At 39.4% G+C, this 24,426-nt stretch overlaps 1 protein-coding gene across 1 annotated transcript in view; it reads left to right on the forward strand.

Annotated features, from left to right (window-relative positions):
• Positions 1–11,241, forward strand: part of LOC123979848 (obscurin-like) — a 36,464-nt gene extending 25,223 nt beyond the window's left edge. The window contains exons 18-29 of the mRNA XM_046063959.1: positions 3,820–3,903; positions 5,698–5,973; positions 6,728–6,838; positions 6,975–6,990; positions 7,074–7,171; positions 7,338–7,388; positions 7,661–7,676; positions 7,767–7,864; positions 8,044–8,094; positions 9,606–9,656; positions 10,777–10,838; positions 10,957–11,241. Coding sequence (XP_045919915.1) covers positions 3,820–3,903; positions 5,698–5,973; positions 6,728–6,838; positions 6,975–6,990; positions 7,074–7,171; positions 7,338–7,388; positions 7,661–7,676; positions 7,767–7,864; positions 8,044–8,094; positions 9,606–9,656; positions 10,777–10,811 — 887 coding nt within the window. The 3' untranslated portion in view covers positions 10,812–10,838; positions 10,957–11,241. The remainder of the gene's footprint in view (positions 1–3,819; positions 3,904–5,697; positions 5,974–6,727; positions 6,839–6,974; positions 6,991–7,073; positions 7,172–7,337; positions 7,389–7,660; positions 7,677–7,766; positions 7,865–8,043; positions 8,095–9,605; positions 9,657–10,776; positions 10,839–10,956) is intronic.
• The last annotated feature ends 13,185 nt before the right edge of the window (positions 11,242–24,426 follow it).

Below are 24,426 nucleotides of genomic sequence, written 5' to 3' on the forward strand. Positions count from 1 at the left end.
CAGACAAATAAGAGGAAACTGGTTTGGCACGGTGGTGCAGTGGTTAGCACTGTTGCCACACAGCAAGAAGGTCGTGGGTTCAAACCCCGGTCTTTCCGTGTGGAGTTTGCATGTTCATCCGGGTGCTCTGGCTTCCTCCCATCATCCAAAGACATGCAGGCTAGGTTAATTGGTGTCTCTAAATTGTCCTTAGGTGTGAATGTGTGTGGCCCTGTGATAGACTAGCGGACTGTCCAGGGTGTACTCCACCTTTCGCCCGATGTCAGCTGGGATTGGCTCCAGGCGACAAGCAGTTGATGATGGTTTGACTAATAAGTGAGCCAGTATGTGCGGCGAATCGTCTGCTCAGCGTTTTCTTTGCTGCCGTTTTATTTTTCTGTGTATGATGCAGAGATGTCTCGGAATTATTTGTGTACGATCGCCAAGCTCTTCTCAACATCCGAGCCTCAGTGGAATCGTTGCCTTTAAAATGGGATCTGGGAGACCAAACTTCAAATCTCCCTCCCTTCTTAATTATTCTTAACCAGTATACCTACAGGCCTGTGGCGCTTTCCCAGTGCCTATTCCCATAAGAAACATCTTAGAAGACGGGGAAATCGGGGAGGTGTACTAGTGAGATCCAAAGCCTGATGTCCACCGCTGCGATCAAGCGATGGATGGTAACGTCTCTGGAGTGATTGATCGTAACGTCGCTCCGCTGTCTACTTATCGGATTTTAGAGGCCGGTGGATCCAGCCTATTACTCCCGCTCAAAATCGATCGAGGCTCCCGTACTCCGGCAGATGCAGGCTCGTAGAGGCGGCATGAACCACAAGAACCTTCGGCCACTTGCTTCATCATCAGCCAGCAGAAGCTTGTCCTTCGCATGGCCCCGATCAACGCTAGATCACTAGCAAACAAGACGTTCCTACTCAGTGACTTCTTCACCTCTCGGGAGTTGGATTTTATGTTCTTGACGGACACCTGGCTTTCTCAGAACTTCTTCGTCCTGACTGTACATTTCTCAGCTCCCCACAGACCACTGGGAGAGGTGGAAGTCTAGCAGCTGTAAATCCACTTTCCACTGCCACTACCGTCGAACTGCAACTTTTTGAGTTCAACCATCCTTTTCTTGTGATGTGCGCGTTGTATCGCCCTCCGAAGTTCAACAAGGATTTTATAACTGACTTTGCGGAATTTCTGGCGGTGATTATGTTAAAATATGATCGTCTTCTTATTGTTGGTGATTTTAATATTTACGTATGCTGTGAAAACAATCCTTTGGCCAAAGATTTTATGAATCTTACTGACTCATTCAATCTTAATTCAATCAGTCAGTGACCGGCCCAACACATGAAAAAGGTCACACGTTGGACCTTGTACTGTCACACGGTCTATGTGTCCATATCATTGAAATCTGTAACACCGGTATATCTGATCACCTGTTTTTTCTGTTCACTGCTACCATCCCCTGCTCCAGGATTGCAGCTTGTCATCCTATTCGTCGTCAGCGTGCGATCAACCCATCAACTACGCTGCAGTTTGCAAATGCTTTTAAAGAATCTAAACTCTGTAACTTGGATGTTGGCTGTGGTCTCAGTGCTGAGGAGCCTATTTCCTCTTTTGGCTCCACCTGCACTGATATCCTGGACTCTGTTGCTCCTTTTAGAATTAAACTCCCAAAGCCATCCTCAGAACCATGGCTAAATAACACAACCCGCTCTCTTAAGCGTACTTGTACACAAGCTGAAAGGAAATGGAAAAAAGATCAGCTCCAGGTCTCCCTACAAATTCTAATGCGGCATTCAGACCAAACGCGAATTTAATCCACGCAATGCTTTCCTCACAGGGGTTTTATCGCGTATCGAGTGTTCACATAACGCGACAACGCGAATAAACAACTCGCCATTACTACAGATGTATGAACCCAAAGTAAACATTTTGCTTTTGATTCAATAGCAAACGGATCAAACTGATGCCGAAATAACTACAACATGACGCAGATTTGTTAAACATATGAATTCATGCTTTGTCAGGTCTGTCAGCAAGACTGCAGGACAACATCTTCTAAAATGTTTGTTTTCTGAATGGAGTTCGGATCGATCAGGGCTATGCTACGCTAACTTGGTCACAGTGAAGTACAATGATAGCTGGAATAAAATTATATACACGTTTTCTGAACTCACCAGGTAGTTCAATTCTTTTCAGTTCTTTTATCCCAGCAATGTCCATTTTTGTCCAGTTTTCATATAAATATGAAGTAGTGCCAAACGACGCCAACAACACTGGAACCGGATATGCTAGCTGCTGAGAAGCTCGAGTGAAGATAAATCAATGTTGTAATCCCAAAAACTAAAGTAAAAAGCTAATTTAATAAAAGCAGTTTACTCTGAGCTCCTCCCTCGAGCAAATGGCGTAGTTGTCAGAGCATAATCCAGTCTGACAACAGATGTTTATTTGTCCGAAAGCTGGAGCGCTGCTCCCTGCTCCTCTAGCCCAAGTTTAGCAGCTCTCAGCTGGCCAGCAGATTTTCAGTCGCCCACTCTGCCTGGCCCTCTCAACGCTCTGAAGCTGTTGGTGACGTACGGACAATCTCAATGTTGATATGCTATCGCAACACAGTGTCATGAATTTTTCACTTGAGTTGAATATTTTCAACTCACGCGAATTCCTTCACTTTGCCTTTGCGTCGCCGTCACCGCCCCCTTCGCATTGCTTCGCGCCGCCTCGACAGGAAATCGCAGCTCTACGTGTCTTTGCATTGACTTGTATGTAAATTCACCACCTCGAACGCTCGGTCCGCTTTTGGTCTGAAAACACCATAAGAGACTGCCTTGCAAGCTATCAGAGAGCCGTAAAAATCGCTAAAACTGAATTTATATCCAAAGTTGTCTCCAACAATAATTATAGGCCCCAGGTTCTCTTCAAAAATCTAAACTCCCTTATAAATCCTAGCGATGCAGCTCAAATTGTGCCCACACCTACATTATGTGAAGATTTTAAAACATTTTTCATTGGAAAGATTTCTGTCCTTAGATCTTTACCAACCTCCTCTGCTTCAGACCCTTCAGTTCCTCCTACATACTCAGCTGTCTTTAAGCAGATTGAGCCTGTATCTAAGATAGTTCTATATTTTTCCCTCTCGTCTTTTAAAGGACGTTTTTAACACTGCTAGGTCCAGCATTCTTATTTTAATAAATACATATCCCCATTAGTGCAGGGTGTGTCCCAGCTGTAGTGCAGCCTCTTATCAAAAAATCTAATCTGGATCATGACATTCTCTCAAACTTCAGGCCTATTTCCAAACTTCCCTTTCTCTCGAAAGTGTTGGAGAGAATAGTCCTGAACAGACTACCCTTCGACAACCATGGCATCCAGGAGAAGTTTCAGTCTGGCTTTAAACCACGTCATAGTACAGAAACAGCACTTGTAAGGGTTTTTAATGATCTCCTTTTAACGGTGGATTCAGGTAACTCTGCTGTTCTGGTGCTTCTAGACCTGACTGCCGCCTTTGACACTGTGGATCACACAATCCTTTTCTCTCGCCTTGAACACTGTGTAGGTATTAAAGGTACCGTCCTGAAATGGTTTCAGTCATACCTGACTGATAGGAGCTTCTCTGTTCATTTAGCTGAACACTCTTCATCAGCTGCTCCTCTCACTTAAGGCGTCCCTCAAGGCTTTATTCTGGGCCCCATCCTCTTTTCACTGTATATGTTGCCACCGGGTTACATTTTCCAGAAACATAATATCTCATATCACTGTTTTGCTGATGATGTCCAAATTTACTTGCTTATGAAATCCATAACCAAAGAGTTATGTTTGTCTGCTGTATGTTAGACTGCTTAAAGGAGGTAAAAACCTGGATGGAGTTAAACTTCAGATGGAGTGGAGGCAACAATACCAAATTAAGCCAGAGACCAGGTACTTTAAACACAAAAGCCAGCAGTTTACTGAAGGTTAAACACAGACATTGAAATAGACATCAGAACCAGTGAACAGCCCAATAGGTTACAAACGGTAAGTAAAACTCACCCTTTCTTCCTCTTCTCTTATCTTTCTCTCTGCTGTGTGTCCTCCACACACAGCAGACAAATCTCCAAGTCCGGCTCAAAACAGGAACCTGACCTGTACAACAGGTCATGAAATGGATAAATCATTCTGATTGTGCAAATAAAGTACATAAGCTTATACAATCACTGTGAAGCGTGACACCACTGACGGTGTTTTTCTAAGCCTCGAGCTGGCGACAGAGCTGTGTAATTTTTTTTCTCCTGTCGCCAGGCCCTTAATCACATTTTTACCACACTCTCTATTACATGAAATACAACTCACATTTATCAACTTAACACATTATACTTTCATACCCATTTTCTTAATCAACCAAAATATGTCAACTGTTAAACAGCGTGGTTATCACTTTTCCCCACAGTTACGTCGTTAGCTTTCTGCTAGTGTTTTTAGCGTTGACGACGTCAATAAGAGAGTCAAAACTCACCAAAATTGTTGTGGTTTACTTGTATATCATGCTCAGGAATTGCCAACCAGGTAGGTATTGTTTGTGAGCTTCTAAATTAACTTTTTAGTATCCTGCTCGTTATTCTCTGCTTCTCTTCTCCATTTCTCCCTCCCGCTCTCTGCATCACGCTGTACAAACGCAGGTCAACAGTCTCTTAAAGGTGAAGCGTCATTACAATTTCCTACGGCACATATTTTTAACAATATACATTAAATTCTGGTCAGACTATTTTTAAACAGATTCTTACATGTGAACATTTTAATAAGTTACTTATTTATGCATTTTAATAAACTATCTTTATTGATCGTATTTTAATGTGGGCTACACCTCTCTTCCTCCCAAAGACCTTGAAAAAGTCATCCATGCTTTTATTACTTACTGTTACTACTATTATTGTAATTCGTTAAACATGGGTCTACATCAGAAATCTTTAAATCACCTCCAGTTAGTCCAAAACGCAGCTGCTCGTCTTTTAACAAAAACAAAAAAGCCTGAACACATAATGCCTGTCTTGACCTCCCTCCACTGGCTATAAATGTTAAGATTTTATTGCTTGTTTTTAAGGTCCTGAATGGTCTGGCGCCACCTTATCTGGCTGATCTCTTATGCCACCATTCTCCAGTTAGAACACTGAGGTCAACAAATCAGCTGCTCTTGGATGTCCCAAAATCAAAGCTAAAAAATAAGGGGGATAGAGCCTTTGCAGTGGAACCTCCCCATGCATATTAAAGCTGCTCAGACCCTACAAACGTTTAAATCGCTGCTTAAGATGCACCTTTTTGCAGTAGCTTTTAACATTTAACCTGTTCTCTGATGTTTTAAAGTGTTGTTTTATTTCCCTATGATTCACTTTGTTTGTAGTAATTTTTTTACAATTGAAAACACTGACTGTGTATAGAGAGACAATGCAGCACGTTTCAGTTTGAAATACTCACCTCTGTATCTTTGAAAGATGGCAGGTGAAAGTAGGTAGTTTCCCACTTTACAGACAACAGCAGCTGTAGTCACTTGGTTGTTTATAATTTAAAATAAACTCAGATTGTAGCAAGTTTTCAAGATAGAAACCAGTTTCACCAAAACACTGCACCTTGTTTTAATGTTTGCACTAATACTCAGCAATAAAGGAATATTTGCATTGTAGCATTTTAAATCTTAAGATCTCTGTTTGCTTTGACCCCTTATTACATGTTGTTTTTCAGATTTTCATTCATCAGCGTCTCTCACAGTGAGTCCTGACAGAGTGCAACACTTCACCTCTGACTCTGTCTCACTGAGCTGTGAGGGAAACTCTACTGAGTGGAGAGTGAGGAGGTTTACTGAGGACGACTACCCGTCATACTCATCATACTGCTCCTACTGGGGCACAATGACTGGATCCACATGCAGCATAAACAGTAACCAGCAGAGTGATGCAGTGTACTGGTGTGAGTCTGGATCAGGAGAGTTCAGCAACGCAGTCAACATCACTAAACAGAGTATGGTTTCATTATGTTTTCTGTCTTGTATAAATTATTTTAAACATCATATTATGTGTTTCAACATACTGAATATTAGATGTTGTGTACATTTACACTGAGGAGGATGATGTACTGAAAATCTGACAAGAGTTTGGCCCATTACTGCTTCATGGTATCTGAGTAATTGTAGGTGACTAACATTAACCAAAACCTTTTATCTATTTACTGTAGATTTAATATATTCTATAATAATCCAAACTGAATTTTTATCATTAGTAAATATCATCAACTTTTAACACAAAAATGTTAAAATAAGAAAATCTCCCCTCTTTCAAAGTATTTTGTTATATTTTGATGTCTTGAATCATTCACTCAAAAAGCTCAAGATTTATGTCACTGAATTGTTGTTCCTAAAGATTATTACACCACAAATATTATGAAATCAGGTAGAAAATCTGAAGTGCACTGCAGAAAATTTGGTAAAGCCAAATAATTTAGATTACAAAGGGATAGCTGCAAACCAGAAACCTTCAAACGTCTTTTGTATTTATTAAAACTGCAAAACCAAATGATAAATAACAACAAATAAAAAATAATATTTAGTGACAATTTTAAGATTTTGGAAGTTGGTCGTTAGCCATTTTTTGGTGTATCGAAAGCCTCACTTTCTCAATTTTTACTGTTAAAACACAATTACATTCTGGAGTTTTATTAAAGTATTTTGTACAAGAAAAGTACTATATAATTTAACAGGTATTATTTATTATATCAGTGTCCAGACCTGAAAGCTCTTCAGTTCCTGTACCGTTGATTGTTGGGCTGGTTTGTGGAATCGTATTTATTCTTCTTCTGCTCCTTTTGTATCGCTACAGACCGTCCAAAGGTGAGACCTTTTCTTCTTTTATTAGATATTATGTGATTTAATTATTCAAACTCACGTGTTCTGATCTCATGACACAGAATAGCAGAATAACAGCTTACAAAACAAAACCATGTAACAACAAATGTCTTTTTCACAGATTCCTGCTCCATCAGGTTGGTACAACACTCCCTTCTCTAATTTTGAAGACAACAGCAACATTTCTTTTTATATGTATTGTATTTGATTCATGTTGTAGGTCAATCCAGTCTGAGAGCACTAATCGAGGCCCTGACACAGTTTATGTGGTCGACCAGAATGAGGCTCAACGTGATGAATACTCCACGCTTCTCCATGGTCAGCATTTAAACTTTTGATTATTTTATATTATATTTTATTTACATATACACCTGTATGTATATACCTTTCAGGAGCCATTTAAAGCTAATCAGAATATGTTTAATAATTGTCATGCAATTAAATTGATTAATCTACTCTGGGCTTTATTTTCACTGCTCTGCAGGTGATGTTTGTCTCTATGAAACAATCAAAGGCTCCAAAGAAAATGAAAATGGTACAGTATACACCTTAACATATGTGCATATGCAGTATGAATGTGTGTACATAATGTTTGTATATTTACCTTTAAATACACATTTTTAACATAATTTAATTTGTTTGAAAGATGAAGTACGGGGAAATGATAGTGTGGAAATGTATTTAGTTTTAATTTAGATATTATGTGATTTAATTATTCAAACTCACGTGTTCTGATCTCATCACATAGAATAACTGAATAACAACTTACAAAACAAAACCATGTAACAACAATTGTCTTTTTCACAGATTCCTGCTCCATCAGGTTGGTACAACACTCCCTTCTCTAATTTTGAACACAACAGCAACATTTCTTGTTCCTTTTTATGTGTATTGTATTTGATTCATGTTGTAGGCCAATCCAGTCTGAGAGCACTAATCGAGGCCCTGACACAGTTTATGTGGTCGACCAGAATGAGGCTCAACGTGACGAATACTCCACCCTTCTCCATGGTCAGCATTTAAACTTTTGATTATTTTATATTATATTATTATATTTTATTTACATACACACGTAGGCTACACATATATACATCTCAAGAGCCATTTGACGCTAATCAGAATATGTTTAATAATTGTCAAGCAATTAAATTGATTAATCTACTCTGGGCTTTATTTTCACTGCTCTGTAGGTGATGTTTGTCTCTATGAAACAATCAAAGGCTCCAAAGAAAATGAAAATGGTACAGTATACACCTTAACATACTGTATGTGCATATGCAGTATGAATTATATAATAATAATATATTGTGCTATATATAATATTTTATTTTGAACATATAGGGTTCTGCGCAGTATCTTATCTGTTCCTAGGACTGCACTCTTCTGGACAGAAACCTCTGATGTTTTACCTGGAATCTGCTGTAGCCACTCTCCCAGTTTGGGAGTCACAGCCCCCAGTGCTCCGATTACCACTGGCACCACTGTTGCTCTTACTTTCCACATCTTTTCTAGCTCCTCTTTCAGCCCTTGGTATTTCTCAAGCTTCTCGTGTTCCTTCTTCTTGACGTTGTCACTTGGGATTACCACATCTATCACTGCAGCCTTCTTCTGCTGTTTGTCGATCAACACGATGTCTGGTTGGTTACCCATCACCAGTTTGTCAGTCTGGATCTTGAAGTCCCGCAGGATCTTAGCTCAGTCATTCTCAACTACATTAGGAGGTGTCTTCCATTTTGACCATTCGACCATCTTCCTGATGTACTCCTGGATCTTCGTCGTTTCACTCTGGATAGTGCTCTTGACACTCACTAGCCCTCGGCCTCCCTCGCTCCACTTAGTGTACAGTCTCAGGGTGCTGGATTTGGGGTGAAACCCTCCATGCATTGTGAGGAGCTTTCTCGTCTTGATGTCAGTAGCCTCTATCTCCTCCTTTGTCCAGTTTATTATACCAGCAGGGTATCTGATGACTGGCAGGGCGTATGTGTTGATGGCTCAGATCTTGTTCTTCCCCTTCAGCTGACTTTTCAGGACCTGCCTTACTCTCCTGCTGCCTCCTCATGGTTTCCGTTAGCCTGCGGTACTTGTAGCTGTCCTGAACATCTGCAATGTTGCCTTCTGGTAGTTCAGCCCCCTCGGTTCTGATCATTTTCCCTCTTTTCGATACCATGCGACCACACTTGTCCAGTCCGAACGACATTCCAATGTCGTTGCTGTAGATCCTGGTGTATCAGTGAGTCTCGCTCATTTCTGGCATACTGCTTGATGTCATCCATGAAACAGGTATCCGTAACCAGTCTTTGTGATGATCTGGCTGGGGGGGTTCAGGCAGAACAGCAGCGGGGATAGTATATCGCCTTGGTATGTGCCGCACTTGATGGTGACTTGTGCAATTGGCTTTGGGTTGGCTTCCAGACTTGTTTTCCACAGCCCCATTGAGTTCTTGATGAAGGCTATTAGTGTCCTGTTGATCTTGTACATTTCAGTATTCATGTATGTGGTATTGAGTCGTAGGCTTTCGTAGTCAATCCAGGTGATGCACAGATTGGTCTGCCTAGTCTTGCAGTCTCGAGTGACTGCTCTATCGTACCAAAGTCAGTGGCATTAACCACTGAGCTGTCCAGGTCATTCATTCATTCATTTCTCTCTCTTTCTTTCTATCAGATAGATAGAGACCTTTTTCAAAACTATTCAGAAGATGATTAATTAGTATCATGCTGAATCTAATCATGGCTTGATTTTCACTGCTCTGCAGGCGATGCTTGTCTTTATGAAACAATCAAAGGCCCCAAAGACACTGAAAATGGTACAGTATACACCTTTTTATTCATCCTCTCTAACTGTAGTTGAACATTTAAATGTGAGCTTTTGTTTTGCTTGAAATAAGCACATTTGGTTGCCAGTGCACTTGATAATATTTCTTAAAATGAATCAGGATTAAAACAAGATCCATTTACAATCTTCAAGTTGGGAGACAAATGTGCTAACTATTGAGCCACCAGCTGGGTGCTGGTACTGTGACTCTGTCCATGGAAATGTCAATCAGTGGGTCCACCACTTCAGTCCAGACTGAAATATCTACTCAACCATTGGATTAAATTTTGTATGTTTACAAGATGATGACTTTGGTGATCCCCTGGCTTTGCTCCAAGAGGTTGACCTTGCTGGTTTAGAGTAAAATGTTTTAGCAGCTATAGGATGGATTGCCATGAAAGTTTGTAAAGATATTCATGCTCCCCAGAGGATGCAGCTCAATGACTTTGGTGACTTTTCCTCTAGCACCACCAGCAGGTCAAAGTTTTCAACGTGTCCGATACTTTAGTTTATTGTGAAAAACACCCAAAATATTTATAACGTTTTTAGCAAATGTACTAACATCAGGATTTAGCTCAAAGCACAGCTGTACCTGCAGCTTCACAGGTCTGCTTTCATGGCTGTTTAATAATGGACCTTTGATGGCACATGTGATTAATTATCTCTGCCACATGTTCAATCATTGATGTAGATTTATTCTGGTTTATGTTATTTCTATCCCCAGGGAAGGGTGTTGGGTCTAATGATTATTCTGAGACTATAGATTTTTTAGTGGTTTAACGGGACGTAAACCATCATTTAATGTTGTTGTCAATGGAATTTAACAGGTTGAAAGTAATTAACTCATATGAACGAAAATAAGATGTTTTTATCTTGAAACTTCAAAGTTTAAAATATGTGTCAAAGCATACTGGAGGTGATGTAACACATATGTCCCTTGTATCTAGCTAAATATAACCCTGAATAAGAAACACTTATTAAGACAAGGCAAGTAATATTTACTTGAATGAAGTCAAACAGCCTTGTACAGTCAGCACTAGATAATCCAATCCATACTAAAAACAAGTGAGATGGGATTAGATTTCTGTAACTAAAGAATATGTATATTTCAGATGCAGATGAATCCCAGGATGAAGATGTTCTTTGACTGAACTTAAAAACACTGGGAAGAAAGGTGAGTACTCCAGATACACACAATAAATAGAAATACTGTAGTTTAGAGATGTTTGACCTGAAGTGCCAAAAGAAGTACTGATTTATTTTTTCCCTTCACCATCTGGTTATTTTAACAGGGAACAACATGAACCAGAGGAGAGCTCTGTTGACTCTGAGGTGAAGATAGGAACCCCGAGTACAGTCAGTTACAACAGGCATGCTCAGAGTTTGGATTAACATGTGTCAGATCACCAAACAGTTTAACTTTGTCTGTTTCAGGATGTGAATGTTATTGTATGTGTGTGTCATTTGTTTCAATGACATTTTCATCTCACAGACATGGCTGAAACTGAATAGTTTGTCTCATTTTTTTTACTCTCCTGTCGTGCTGTTGCAGATTATTAAATTCCCCCTCCACTTTCTCCAATATTGTTGTGTACGTTACTATACAGTTGTTAAAAAACACAAGGGCATCCCAAATCTTTTTTGGTTGACATTATGAACAGTCAGTTTGTTAGCAGATTATATAAAAGATTTGTGTTGTATGGATTAAATTACTCTCTTTTTTTAGCACAAAGCACAAGACTGCTCAGGTGTATTCCCATTTAGCTTTTTTGAACTGCATTATTATTATTTTTCATTTTTAGTTGTTTTTTATGTTTTTGTTTGAAACTTTGAAATCAAGCAGTTCCAAAAAGCAGCAGCAGGTAACAGTTTGCTAAAGTAAAAGTAAAAATATTTGAGCTTTATTACCCAGATGATAGTGCAGCTGTAAAGTAAGTATCTTCTTCACTGTTGGATGGGAAAGATCCAGGAGGGACGTCAGCAGTTACTTTATTTAATGTTCTGTTATCAAAATAAATATCCTGTTACATATACACAATTTCCTCTGCCTTTAAAATACATTGAAAGACTTGTTTTTGGTTTGTATTTTGTTATATTTTTAAAGTTCTTTAAATAATTTTATGTATCAATAAACCTTTTTTCCAGCAGTAAACTGGATATGAGCTCTCTTTTGACACTTAAGCTTGGAAAAAGCCATGAAGTGGACTTGATGTTGGTTTTAAGAGACTATTTCTTTCTTCATCATGAAGGAAAAGTTCCTTCATGATGAGATACCACAATATTTAGTGTAAAATATATTATTGTAATTTTACACTAAATTACTGGCTATTAATTGCAGTAAATTCACAGTAGTATACAGTAATTATTTATTATTATTACAATTATTTTACAGTAATAAAGATACAATTACATTCATATTGTGTGTTCATATTGTTTTTACAGTAACCAGACACAACACTATTGTAAAATTACAAGATGATAGTGTTACTGTATAAACTGACTGTTTCCACGGTAACCCTATCACAAAATGACTGAAAACCACACTATTTTATTGCTAAATTACAGAATGGTTCTGCACACCAATCACAGTAATTACTTGTAATTTACTATTTTTAGTGTAATATTGCCACAGCTCAGTAGCCCGTAAATTTAAAAGTATGTGTACTACATTGAAATACTGTAATTTCACATCTAAACTGTATTTTACAGTATGCACATCGTGAGCAATATACAATCTTGAGTCAAATTCCTCGTATGTGTACACATACCTGGCAATAAAACTGATTCTGATTTTTACAGCATTGGCTGATATTTTTCTGTAATACATTCACAAATGTAGTTTATCATCTATATTGTAAATTTACATATGAAGACAATGTTGTGCTGAAAACAGAAAAAATATACAATGAAAAATACATAAAATTGTATTACTGATATAGAAACTCTATAAAAACATGAAAACAGGGGTGAATGAAGTTTTATATCATGATATATTTAGCATTTCTAATTGTAACGATTTATATCTTGGTATATTTGCTACAACTATTTTTAGCTCTATAACATCTGTTTCTTGACATGGGTGTCAGAAGTGCAATTAATATACAGTACAATATAACAGCACATTTCAGAGGAAAATAGCCAACTCTTTAGTTATTTTCTTTATCCCATTCACCTGCAGTGACTTGTCAAATGTGTGCAAATTGGCCTATTTGAATTAGTTAACGCGTAATTTGCATATCAATGTGGCGATTGTGATGACGTTATTAGACACAAATGTTACTGTGTTCACCTGTAGTGTCTCCATCAGTACATTAGGTTGTAAGGCCATGAGATATTGCCTTAGCTAACTTATTACATTAGCTCATCTCATGAGTCATGCCTTAGCAAGACATAGGCCTAGCCCTATATTGTCTTTTGTCTGTTTAATTAGCGGTAAACTCGAGGCACTGGTAGTTTAGTCTTTTGTTCATCACCACTCACCTCCACACAAGCCAGGAAAAACACTGCTGGGAGAGAAGCTGGAGTGGCTGTATTCTGTCCTTTCAGTGCATTTCATCGAAAACTTTTACTTTCTGTGGGACCGCAGACATCTTTTTAAGGCAGATGGACTTCGCTTTAACAAGTGAGGAGTAAAATTGTTCAGCTCCAACCTGTTTTACTTTCTGCGTCACTCATCTGTTCCCTCTGCCAAGAACAAGAGACAAGAGGAATCAAAACAAGAAAAAGACATAACACAACACGCCAGAAACCTTGAAGGAGAGCCACCTCAGCCCCCGCCGGAAGAGAGCGCTGATCACGGGAGATAACTTAGATAAGAGGAAGAGCCTCCACCTCCCTCACTGAGGGCCCAGTGTGCTGGTAGTCTTCTCCATCCCTGTCTTGATAGGTAACAGAAAAAGCATGGTGAATGTGTTAAGAAACAGGAAGCACTCAACATATCCTGCCAATTTAGTATTAATTCCTCGTCAGCCGCAGCCTGTCGAAAAAAGTGGGCCAGATAATGTTTTTAACACACTAAAATTAGCTTTGTTAAACGAAAAACATTTTTAATCAATGATTTTATAATCACTCACAATCTTAATTTCATGTTTTTAACTGAAACTTGGTTGGACCAAGATAACAGTGCAGCTGTCCTTATCGAGTCTCTAAATATCTACAGGCCCCCTAAATACTGTGCAAACTTTTTTGATGACTTTGGTGAACTGCTGTCTATAATCTGTATTGAGGGACTAAAGAACTGTGTTGTGTTCTTGATAATTATAGACTGACTCAACATGTGACGAGGCCCACGCACAATAAGGGGCACACTTTGGACTTGGTCATCTCCAAGGGTCTGAACATTTCCAAGGTTGTGGTGACTGATGTTGCTCTCTCTGATCATTCCTGTGTTTTATCTGCGAATGTTCAAACAGAGGTAATCGCAAAACAGAATATCACTGAAAACACTAGTAAAAAATTTATTGAGGCTTTCTCCTCGACACCCGCCCTCTCATGGGTCTCAGTCAATGATCTTGTAGATAATTTCAGTTCTAAAATTACAAATGTTATTGATGCCATTGCACCAGCCAAGGTGAAGGTGGTCTCTGGTAAGAGAAGATCTCCATGGAGAAATGCCACGCTGGTTAGAACTCAAAAAAGAAAGTGTAGAAAAGATAAACGCAGGTGGCGGAAAACAAATCTCCAGGTTCATTATGAATTAATTAATTAATCTATAAAGAGAGACTTCGCATTTATAATTTAGAGCTGAGAAATGGAAGGCGGTCCTTCTTCTCTGACATCATTACCAAAAACACTAATAATGCACGTGCCCTGTTTGCTACTGTCGACAGGCTAACCAACCCTCCTGTGTCTGTAGCCTCTGAACTTCTATCCACCAGGGCCTGCAAGGAATTTTCCAAAATTCAAACAATTAGACAAGCAATCAGTGCCTCCATGTCAGTAACAGGGTATGTCTTGTCCCTGTGTCCACTTAAAAACAATTCATATAGCATGAGACAATTTGATTCTATTAACCATAAAAACCTGGAGGACATAATACAACATCTGAAATCCTCCTCATGCTGCCTTGATATTCTACCAACAGCGTTTTTCAAAAATGTGTCTAAATGCATGGCCTCAGATCTACTACAAATTGTCAACATGTCTCTCCTCTCAGGTTTTTTTCCCACAGGCCCTGAAAACTGCAGTCATTAAGCCACTCTTAAAAAAGAGCAATCTAGACAGGTCACTAATGAGCAATTATAGGCCCATATCAAATCTCCCATTTCTAAGTAAAATCATTGAAAAGGCTGTTTTTCAACAGCTTAGTGCTTTCTTGGCACTAAATAACTGTTTTGATGTCTTCCAGTCAGGTTTTCGACCACACCACAGCACCAAGACGGCTCTTGTTAAGGTCTTCAATGACATCCATTTAAACACTGACAGTGGCAGAATTTCAGTCTTTATATTATTGGATCTCAGTGCTGCATTCGACACGGTCGACCACAACATATTACTAGACAGACTTGAAAACTGGGTTGGACTTTCTGGCACAGTACTAAATTGGTTTGAATCCTACTTAAAGGACAGCGACTACTTTGTGTCTATAGGTAATCACACATCTGAGCTGACAAAAATGGCATGTGGAGTTCTCCAAGGCTCCATTCTGGGGCCTCTTTTGTTTTTTTTTGTTATTTACATGCTTCCACTGGCTCTGATTATGAAAAACAACAAAATATGTTACCATAATTATGCAGATGATACACAGATTTACATAACCATTTCACCAGGGGACTATGATCCTATACGGGTGCTGAGTAACTGTATTGAGCAGGTTAACGATTGGATGTGCCAGAATTTTCTTCAGTTGAACAAAGATAAAACTGAAGTTATTGTTTTTGGGGCCAGGGAGGAACGATTGAAAGTCAGCGCTCGACTTCAATCTGTAATGTTAAGAACCACAAATGAAGCCAGAAATCTTGGTGTAGTCATGGACTCGGACCTGAATTTGAGGAGCCACATTAAGACAATTACAAAGTCAGCCTACTATCACCTGAAGAATATATTACGGATTAAAGGACTTATGTCTCAGCAAGACCTGGAAAAACTTATCCATGCATTTATCTTCAGTTAACATGACTAACAGTGTCCTTACAGGGCTCCCTAAGAAATCCATCAGACAGCTGCAGCTGATTCAGAACGCTGCTGCTCGAGTCCTCACTAAGACCAAAAAGGTGTATCACATCACTCCAGTTCTGAGGTCTTTACATTGGCTTCCTGTATGTCAAAAAATTGATTTCAAAATCCTGCTGTTAGTTTATAAAGCACTAAATGGTTTAGGGCCAAAATACATTTCTGATCTTCTGCTTCGTTATGAACCATCCAGACCTCTCAGGTCGTCTGGGTCAGGTTTGCTTTCTGTCCCCAGAGTCAAATCTAAACAAGGAGAAGCAGCGTTCAGTTATTATGCTCCGTATATCTGGAACAAACTGCAGGTAACTGCAGGTCTGCTGAAACTGTAAGTTCTTATAAATTAAGAATGAAGACTTTTCTTTTTACCATAGCTTTTAATTAAATATTTAAGATTTTTCTTTTTACCACTGTCTTTAACTAGTAGATTGATAACTTACACTGCACTGTAACTTTTACTGTCCTGTTTTCCTTTTCTTTGTGTTTAGCTTTTTACCATTACTTTTAATTAAATATTTACTCAGTGAGAAATGAGTAGGTAATTGAGTGAAAAGATAATGAGAGTGAGATTGAACAGAGTGAAGGAAGTTGTCTTAAATCTCGCACCTGAGTGATTTGCAGGAACCTCTGTCCACCTGTAAATGCGCAGGTGGGTCCAGAGTATAACTGGATCACAGTGGCCTGCGGACAGATATGTCCTGGTTTCTCTGTGGTGTCCGAGGGTTTTTGGAGTTTCAGTGGACTCAAAGATTGCTATGGACCCGAGTACAGACTAGCTAGATAGAGTAGATTAAGTGTACTTCTCTGTTTATTCTCTTTTCAGAATAATTGTAACTCAATTATTTGCTCAACCCCTCAGCCTGTTTTTATTTTCCATTTAACTCTTTTAACCCTGATTGTACATTGCACTGTAACTTTGATTATTTTTTACCTTGTTGTTGAAATGTGCTATACAAATAAACTTGCCTTGCCTAATACAAAGTAGCTTTGTAAATTGTTGTAGGCTTCAGTAGGCCAATAACCGGATTTATAGGGGGAATTGCTTATTGCTGTTTTACAATCTTTCTAAAGTGTGTTCATGAAACAAATATGATTTATTGTGCGTGAACGCACCACAGATCCAGCTACTGCCCATACAGCCAATGGGGCGACGTGACCAGATTTTCTTTTTCACTAGAGCCACTGCCCCCCAAAATGTCTCTTTCAGGATCAATGGAAATAGTCCCAAAGCAGCATTTTTGAGCCAGGTTCAGGTGTGCTGGAAGCAGCATGGATGTTGACAGGCCTATGTGTCCTGCATCTCTGACACATTAAAATCCTAAAGGAAGCAGTAAACTCACTAACGACGCACCCTGTTTTCCTGTGATTATGCTAATGTTAAATTTTGAACAACGAATCTGTGTTGAAATGACTCAGTATTTTACTTGTAATACTAAAAATTAGGAGAAACAGAGTAAAAACAGAGTAAAAACAGAGTAAAAACAGAGTGTCAGCTTTTGCCACATTTTCATAAACTCAACCTTCTGTCTTTGCTTGTTGTCCTCACAAGTTTCAGTTGAGTAATATTGACCACCCACTTCCTCATGTCACCATCTTTGTTTAGGACTCATTGGGTATAGCTCTAATAATTACAAAATTATTTACTAGTGATCAGTTAGTTAATAATTGCCAGTCATTTTGAATCAGTTTAATCAATCAGTCAGTCTCATATCAAAGTCATGAATCCTCCATCTTGAACTTGGATTTAAACAGTACACACACACAGTTCCAGTGATTAAAGTGAAATTTATTAACTAACTAAAGTGAATACAACATGAGGTTAAATATATCAAAGACATAAAACAATAATGATTAAACAAACAGAATGCAATCAATGAGTGTCAGAGAGTTCAATGTGAGTCTAGTGGAGGGATAACTAATGAACGCAAGTTATATGATCATAACCAAGTTAAAATGACTAAGGATTAAAGCCTAAAGGATTAAAGATAAAGGACATCACCTCGATCTCAGAGTGCAGGGTTTGTTTTGTCTTGCTGCTTGTGGAGACACCCAGTAATCAGACGGCCCCACGCTGCCTGCTGCTTGGTACGCCATACGACTCGGCTCTGCCAGGGATTATTCCAGAGGTCCGCCTGCTTTGGCTGGGGATGAAGAAACTCTTGCAGTGATAGACAGTGTGGATATACAACACAACCCTACAGTGATATTGCAGGATATGATTCTCTTATATGCTTACTTATTACTTATGATACTCATTATTGTGTGACATGCTTATCTTAGGTAATTCAATAATTAAGACCGTTAGAAGCTTGTGCTGAATGACAGGAAACCGACAATAATACACTCTGACACACTACACACTTATATTAATACAGTCACACTCACTCACTCACACGACAGCCCCTAAGACACACTAGAACATTCTATACCAACTGTCTATTACCATATATGGCAAACAGGAGGGACACACAGGGTTGCAGTTTCCAGCATATAATCATTGCTTAGCCGGAAGTAGTCAGACTTTGTGTTAGACAGCCTGACAGCAGAGTCTCCGGATATATATATCTGTATTGGGTTGAATAAATCAACATTGTGTGAACTTGATACCTTGTCTCATCTGATCCTTCTCATCAACGAATTCGGGGAAGTCATTGCACTTCAACAACAGTTAACCCAGGCTCGGTTCGTTGTTTGATGTCCTCTGTGTTACAGCTGGCGTAACTAACCCACGTGGCTGGCTTCGGACTCGTTGCCGTTGGGAGGAGTGAGGTTAACGTTAATTCGACGGAAATAAAGCTTAAAAGAGACTTTTCAAGGTTGCGTGATTTAAAAGGTGTGATAACTTTAACAATCAAAAAAAAGAAAGAGAATTCAAAAAAGGTTCGCGTGAATAGAGCTAAGTACGTTGCTGTGAAACAAAAGGAAAGAAGTCGCAGAGTTTCTCCGGGCCGGACATCTTAGGTTGGATGTTGCTTGAACACAGGAGCACGCTCTGGTGCTGAGCGTAAAGCTTGATTAATACTCTCGCGTAGGGTCAGGGCCAGGCATACTTGTGTGTCCGTGTGTCCGTCAATCTGCAATTACACCTCCCAAACGCTAGTCGGTGGCAGCGCTACAGCGTCCACTGTGTTGACTTTTGCCGGTAGAGCAGGCTAACTTCCGGTTTAACGTGAATGGGGGTAAAATTGTAAACGTGCGGCTGGTGTAGCCTTTTCAAATGTTACCGACCGAATGGATCACATTCTGATAATGAAACGAATCATTTCGCTCGGGTTGGGACGGTCAAATATATTGATCCACCGTGTTACAGCCGCCATTTTGGCTGCTAGTAAAAGTTACTTGAAAGCACGGGCACTTCTTGTCGGCTTGGAGGCATTGTAATAATAAAATAAGGGGGATCACAAATCAGCACTGGAAGATGTTAAACAGAGTAAATAGATGCAAGGTCTTGATAGCTTTCCTGTTTTTAGAGTATAGGATTGTCAAAAATGGTAAAGGAAGGTTTATGGTTGGAGAACTTAGATTTGAGAATATGTGATTTTGCCAGCAATAACATCAAGTTGATGATGAAGAAGTGATTTGCCTTGGTAGAAGGGTATGTAAAAAAAACCAAACAATACATTATCATAGGAAAGTAAGAATTCAGAGTCAATATATTGGGAGATAAATGTACAGATGTCTTGCCAAAAAGTGCAGGTGTGGGGACAAGACCAAAATAAATGATGATAAATGAAGTCTTCTTCAGCCATTTGACAAAAAGAGCAGTCAACATTATATCTTCGTAGAAATACCTTGGAGGGATAAAAGCGATGCAGCATTTTAAAAGATACTTCCTTAACCTTATTTAAAATTAAATATTTGGAAGGTAGGCACCAAATTTTTTCCCAGTCCACATTTGGAATAAGGTTATTCCAATAAGGAACAACATTTGGGACAGAGACTATTTCTTTTTGAAACAGAGTACGTAGAGATCGGTTATTGTTTCTCAAGTTAGAGGAGAAGCAGATCTGGCCAACAGTCGTCGTATATGGATCCAGTGGCAAAAAAGTTGGTACGGATACTATATGATTTTTAAGAAGCATTAGAGCATCAGAAGGGATTGCATCAAAAACTAAAGCATATTCCTTTGGCGGTATAGGAATACCATATTTGTCTAGAAGTTCGGAGTATGACAATAATTCACCACTAGAACTGAGGAGCTGTATAACCAGATGAATGCCATGGGTAAACCAGTTTTCCAAGAACAATGATTTGTGTTTATACAGACTTTCTCTGTTGTTCCAGATGTAGTATTTGTGTGGGGAAAAGTTGTGTTTATAAACTAAAGACCAGGAAAGGAGCAATTGTTTGTGAAAATTTTATAACTTTAAGTGGATTTTTTTCAACATTGTAGCTGCAAAACAGGTAGTTCGGAATAAAACTCCAGATTGAGTTTGGATTTTTTAAAAACCGTTTTATCCAATTTATCTTAAAGGTATTGTTGAGGGTGGAGAAGTCAAGAAAGTTTAGACCACCATTTACATAGGAGTTCATTAATACTGATTTTCTAACATAGTGGGTTCTATTTTTCCACACAAAGTTGTATAGCAGGTTATCGATGACCGCAGAGGTCCGTTTGTTGACATCTAGAGATAAGGCTGCATAAGTAAGACGAGATATGCCCTCAGCTTTGGTAAGCAAAATCTTCCTTTAAGAGATAAGTCTCTTTGAAGCCATTAATTAAATATTTTCAGTACCTTTCCTACCACTATGTTGAAATTCAAAGAGCATCTGGTGTTTTTGTTAATAACAATTCCAAGGTAGGTGACGGACTCTTTCACTGGAATGGTAGAGATAAGACGTAGCGTTGCAGCTTTTGAGGGCGAGAAGCTCACACTTACTGATATTTAAAAAAAGACCAGAGGCTTTAGAGAATGTCTTAATTGTATCGATAGCATCTGAAACCTGTGAGGCATCCTTTAAAAATAAAGTGGTATCATCAGCTAGTTGACTAATTATTATTGCTTTTGCAGCTATTGTGATATCTTTCAAGGGGCTGGTCTTAATAATATCAGAGAGTAATTGAGACACAGATCAAAAACAAGTATGGTGAGACAGGACACCCCTGCCTGACACCGCACTTTAGGTCAAATCTAGGTGAGGTGCCTCCATATAGTTTAATTGAGCAATTTGCATTCTTATACATGGTTTTAATGGCTGCACAAAAGTAAGTGCCAAAGCCAAATTTATCCAAAGCTTGTAACAGAAAGATGTGTTCGACTGTGTCAAAAGCCTTGCAGAAATCTAGAAACAGCATATAGCCATCATCACCATCACTAAGATCAGCGTAATCAACGAGGTCTGATGTTATTAGATATATGTCTATGCCTCATAAACCCGGTTTGGTTTTCATCAATAATCTGGTCCAAAACAGGTTTTAATCTTTTGGCAAAAACTAGAGCTAGGATTTTGTAAACATTAAGAAGGCAGATTGGTCGCCAGTTGTCAATGCACATCGAGTCTTTCCTGTACTTTGGAATTAAGGTTATAAGTCCTTGAGATAGGGGGGCGCCTTTGGCTTTCAATGCTTTCTGTGTATACACGATGAAGGAAGGGAACAAGTTGTTCTGCAAAAGCAATATAAAATTCAGCGGTTAAGCCATCAACACCTGGAGATTTGTTAAGTTTTAGACGGTGAATGGCAGACAAAACTTTTTTTCTCTTTTTGGTCATTCTATATCGTATATTTTGTTTTAGTGAGGTATCCTAAAAAGGTGTTAGCTGCTACCTCATTATACTGACATGTATACAAATTTCTATAAAAAGTGGAACAGTACTTAGCTATCTTTTGGGGATCATTAGAAATAACACCATTAATACTGAGTTTTTGAATAGAGTTGGATTTGTTGCTGGATCGTTCTAATTGGAAGAAATAAGCAGTGTTTTGCTCTCCAACCACTTACACCTTGACCTCACAAAGGCTCCCTCTGCTTTTTCTCTGTATATTTCATTCAGGCGATTTTGCTGTAAAATTAAATCCTGATTGTCATTTTCTGATAGATCGTCAGGCATAATCTGAAAATGAGTTATTTTGGTAAATATCTTTGTTTCTTCCGCTTTTCTAGATTTGGACAAGAAGGACCCATTGTTGTGGTGGCAGCCCGGCTGACAGTGAGTGTCCTGGTTTTTGTCTCCTTTTTATCAGTTTTTCTGCTTTTTTCCTTGGTTTCCTGTTCCCTGCCTGCCTCCCTGTGTTTTCTCCCCTGTGTGCTCTCTCTCTCTCCCTCTGCTCCTGAGCCCAGCCATCTACCTGCACCTGCATCTCATCAGCCACCTCGTCAGCCTGCCACACCTGCCAGTAATCACCTCATGACTGCCTGTATTTCAACCCCGGTTCTCCACACCATCCTCGCTTGATCGTTGTTGCTCCACACCCGGTGCCACCCCCACGTTCAGGCTTTCATGTTTCTTGTTTTTTCGCATTTTCCCTGTGCCGTGTCGCTGTCGTCCCTAACCCTGTCTCTCTGTCTGTTTCCCTCCCAGGTACACTCACCCTCGTCCTCCGTTCAGTCGGCTGGGCTCATCCACCAGCCCTCTCCTCCTCGGACTTCCCTCACGGCGTCCTCCCTGTTCCCCCGCCTCTCCTTGCTTCCTCGGCCCCTGTGTTCCCCGGCTCCCTGGCCCCCTGTCTCCTTGGTTCCCCGTGCCTGTGCTTTCCCGACATCCACCTCTTCCTCCCCTCCAGTCCCTTTACCCCTTTCTCCCTCAATAAACCTCCTTCCCTCCAAACGTTGCATTTGGGTCCTCTCTGTCCCCACACCTTACAATCCCATAACACCCATATCCTCTTAAAAATTTTGACACCTCAAATTTGAAGAGCTCCCAGTTTCTGGAAAAGCATTTCTCTATTAATGCCTTGTTCCAGAAACAGTTAATCAATGTTTGGATCTTATTAATTACTAGGTCATGTTTTAAAGCATTATCAAGTTTCCAATAGGAGCCTCTTAATGCTTGACTAGCTTTGGAACTAAGAGAGATTTGGAGTGAGCAGCTCGGTGGTCTGTTGTTAGTTGTTAGTATATTGACCAAAACATTATCACTGTTAAAGTGGTCAGAAATGAACCAATAATCAATACGTGACATTGAAGTGCATGCCTTATTATTCCATGTATAGAGTTTAACATTAGGATTTTTTACCCTCCATATTTCTATTAAGCTGAAATTTTTGCATAAATATCAGCAAATTGGAAGATGAGGGATTCATTGAATTTGGAGGCCATCTGTCTAAGGAACCATTTAAAGCAATGTTGAAATCACCACCCATCAGAAGCAGTAAATTTGGGTATTTAGATAACCAATATAAAAAACGGGATTCCAAAACATCAAGGAAAAGGTCATTTTCATGTCTGCCCCATTGAGTTTTCCAAAAGGCAGCATTATTTACCACTGAGTGTGATTCTTGAAAAAAAATTAAATTAGACTTTTGCTGTTTTGCGAATAAAAACAGAGCTTTACGCTTAATATTCTTTCTTAATCCCCTGGCATTAAGAGAAACAACTGATAAAGACAGTGTAATAAGTATTCAGTTAAGTAAACAACAACAACAATAAACAATTTTCATCCCTTAAGAAAACTAAGTCTAAGGACTTTGGACTAGGCCAACCAGGAACGACATAACCTTATACTTACAGGGCCCATTAGCTTTAAGTGGATGAACAGCGATTATGCAAAATGTGAATCGTGTCAACAGGGGACCATCATGGAGGACTTGCAGTGTTAGCCGGAGTCGGTTGTGTTTGTAGTGGAGACAGCGGTGGGCGTATCTCCTTCCCTTCTATTATCACGCGAGTCCCAGCAAAGTGAGCTTTCTTTCCTTGTTTCTTGGCCGTATCGATCAGTGGCCAAAGTTTCTCCCGCAGAGCCTTGTCAGCCGCGGTTAGATCTTCTGTAAACCTCAAGTTGTTCTCTTTGAGGAAGCTACAGCCCTTTGCCCTTCTCCACACCAAGTCCCGCGCTGATCTGTTGGAAAAGCGGATGATAGTCGTCCTCGGTCTCTTCTGCGCGTCGTTATAGCGGCCCAGACGTTGTACAATGTCAATATGTTCTTTGAACTTTGAATGCGTCTCCCTGACAACGGCACAGCAAATGTCGGTGACTTTCTCCTTTATGTTTTCTTGTTTGATCTCGGGGATACCGTTGAGTCTGAGGTTCCATCTGCGCTGATACCTTTCAGCCTCGTTGATTTTCAGTTCCATCTCGGACAGCCTCTGGATATTATTCTATTTGTCGATCTCATGTCTGTTTTCAGGCTTTCAATCTCGGTAAACACAAAGTCAATTGATGTTTTCAGGCCTTCGATGCTGACCGTGTTATGATTGATCATGCTCTACAGATGATCAGCTCGCGCGTTGATAATGGCAGCTATGTTGTTTTGCAAATCAGTAAGAGTTTTTTTTTTTTTTTTTTTTTTAAACCTGTCCTGCCCAGCAGCCTGGTATAGAGTATAATGACCTGGATACCATATTGTGCCAGACAGGTTTTACTTTAACAAGAGAGTATTAAAATACTCCTCTGTCTGTTTTATTATTTATTTAATTATGTATTGATTTGTCACC

This window comes from Micropterus dolomieu, linkage group LG12 (genome assembly GCF_021292245.1).
Source record: "Micropterus dolomieu isolate WLL.071019.BEF.003 ecotype Adirondacks linkage group LG12, ASM2129224v1, whole genome shotgun sequence".
NCBI classification, from domain to species: domain Eukaryota; kingdom Metazoa; phylum Chordata; class Actinopteri; order Centrarchiformes; family Centrarchidae; genus Micropterus; species Micropterus dolomieu.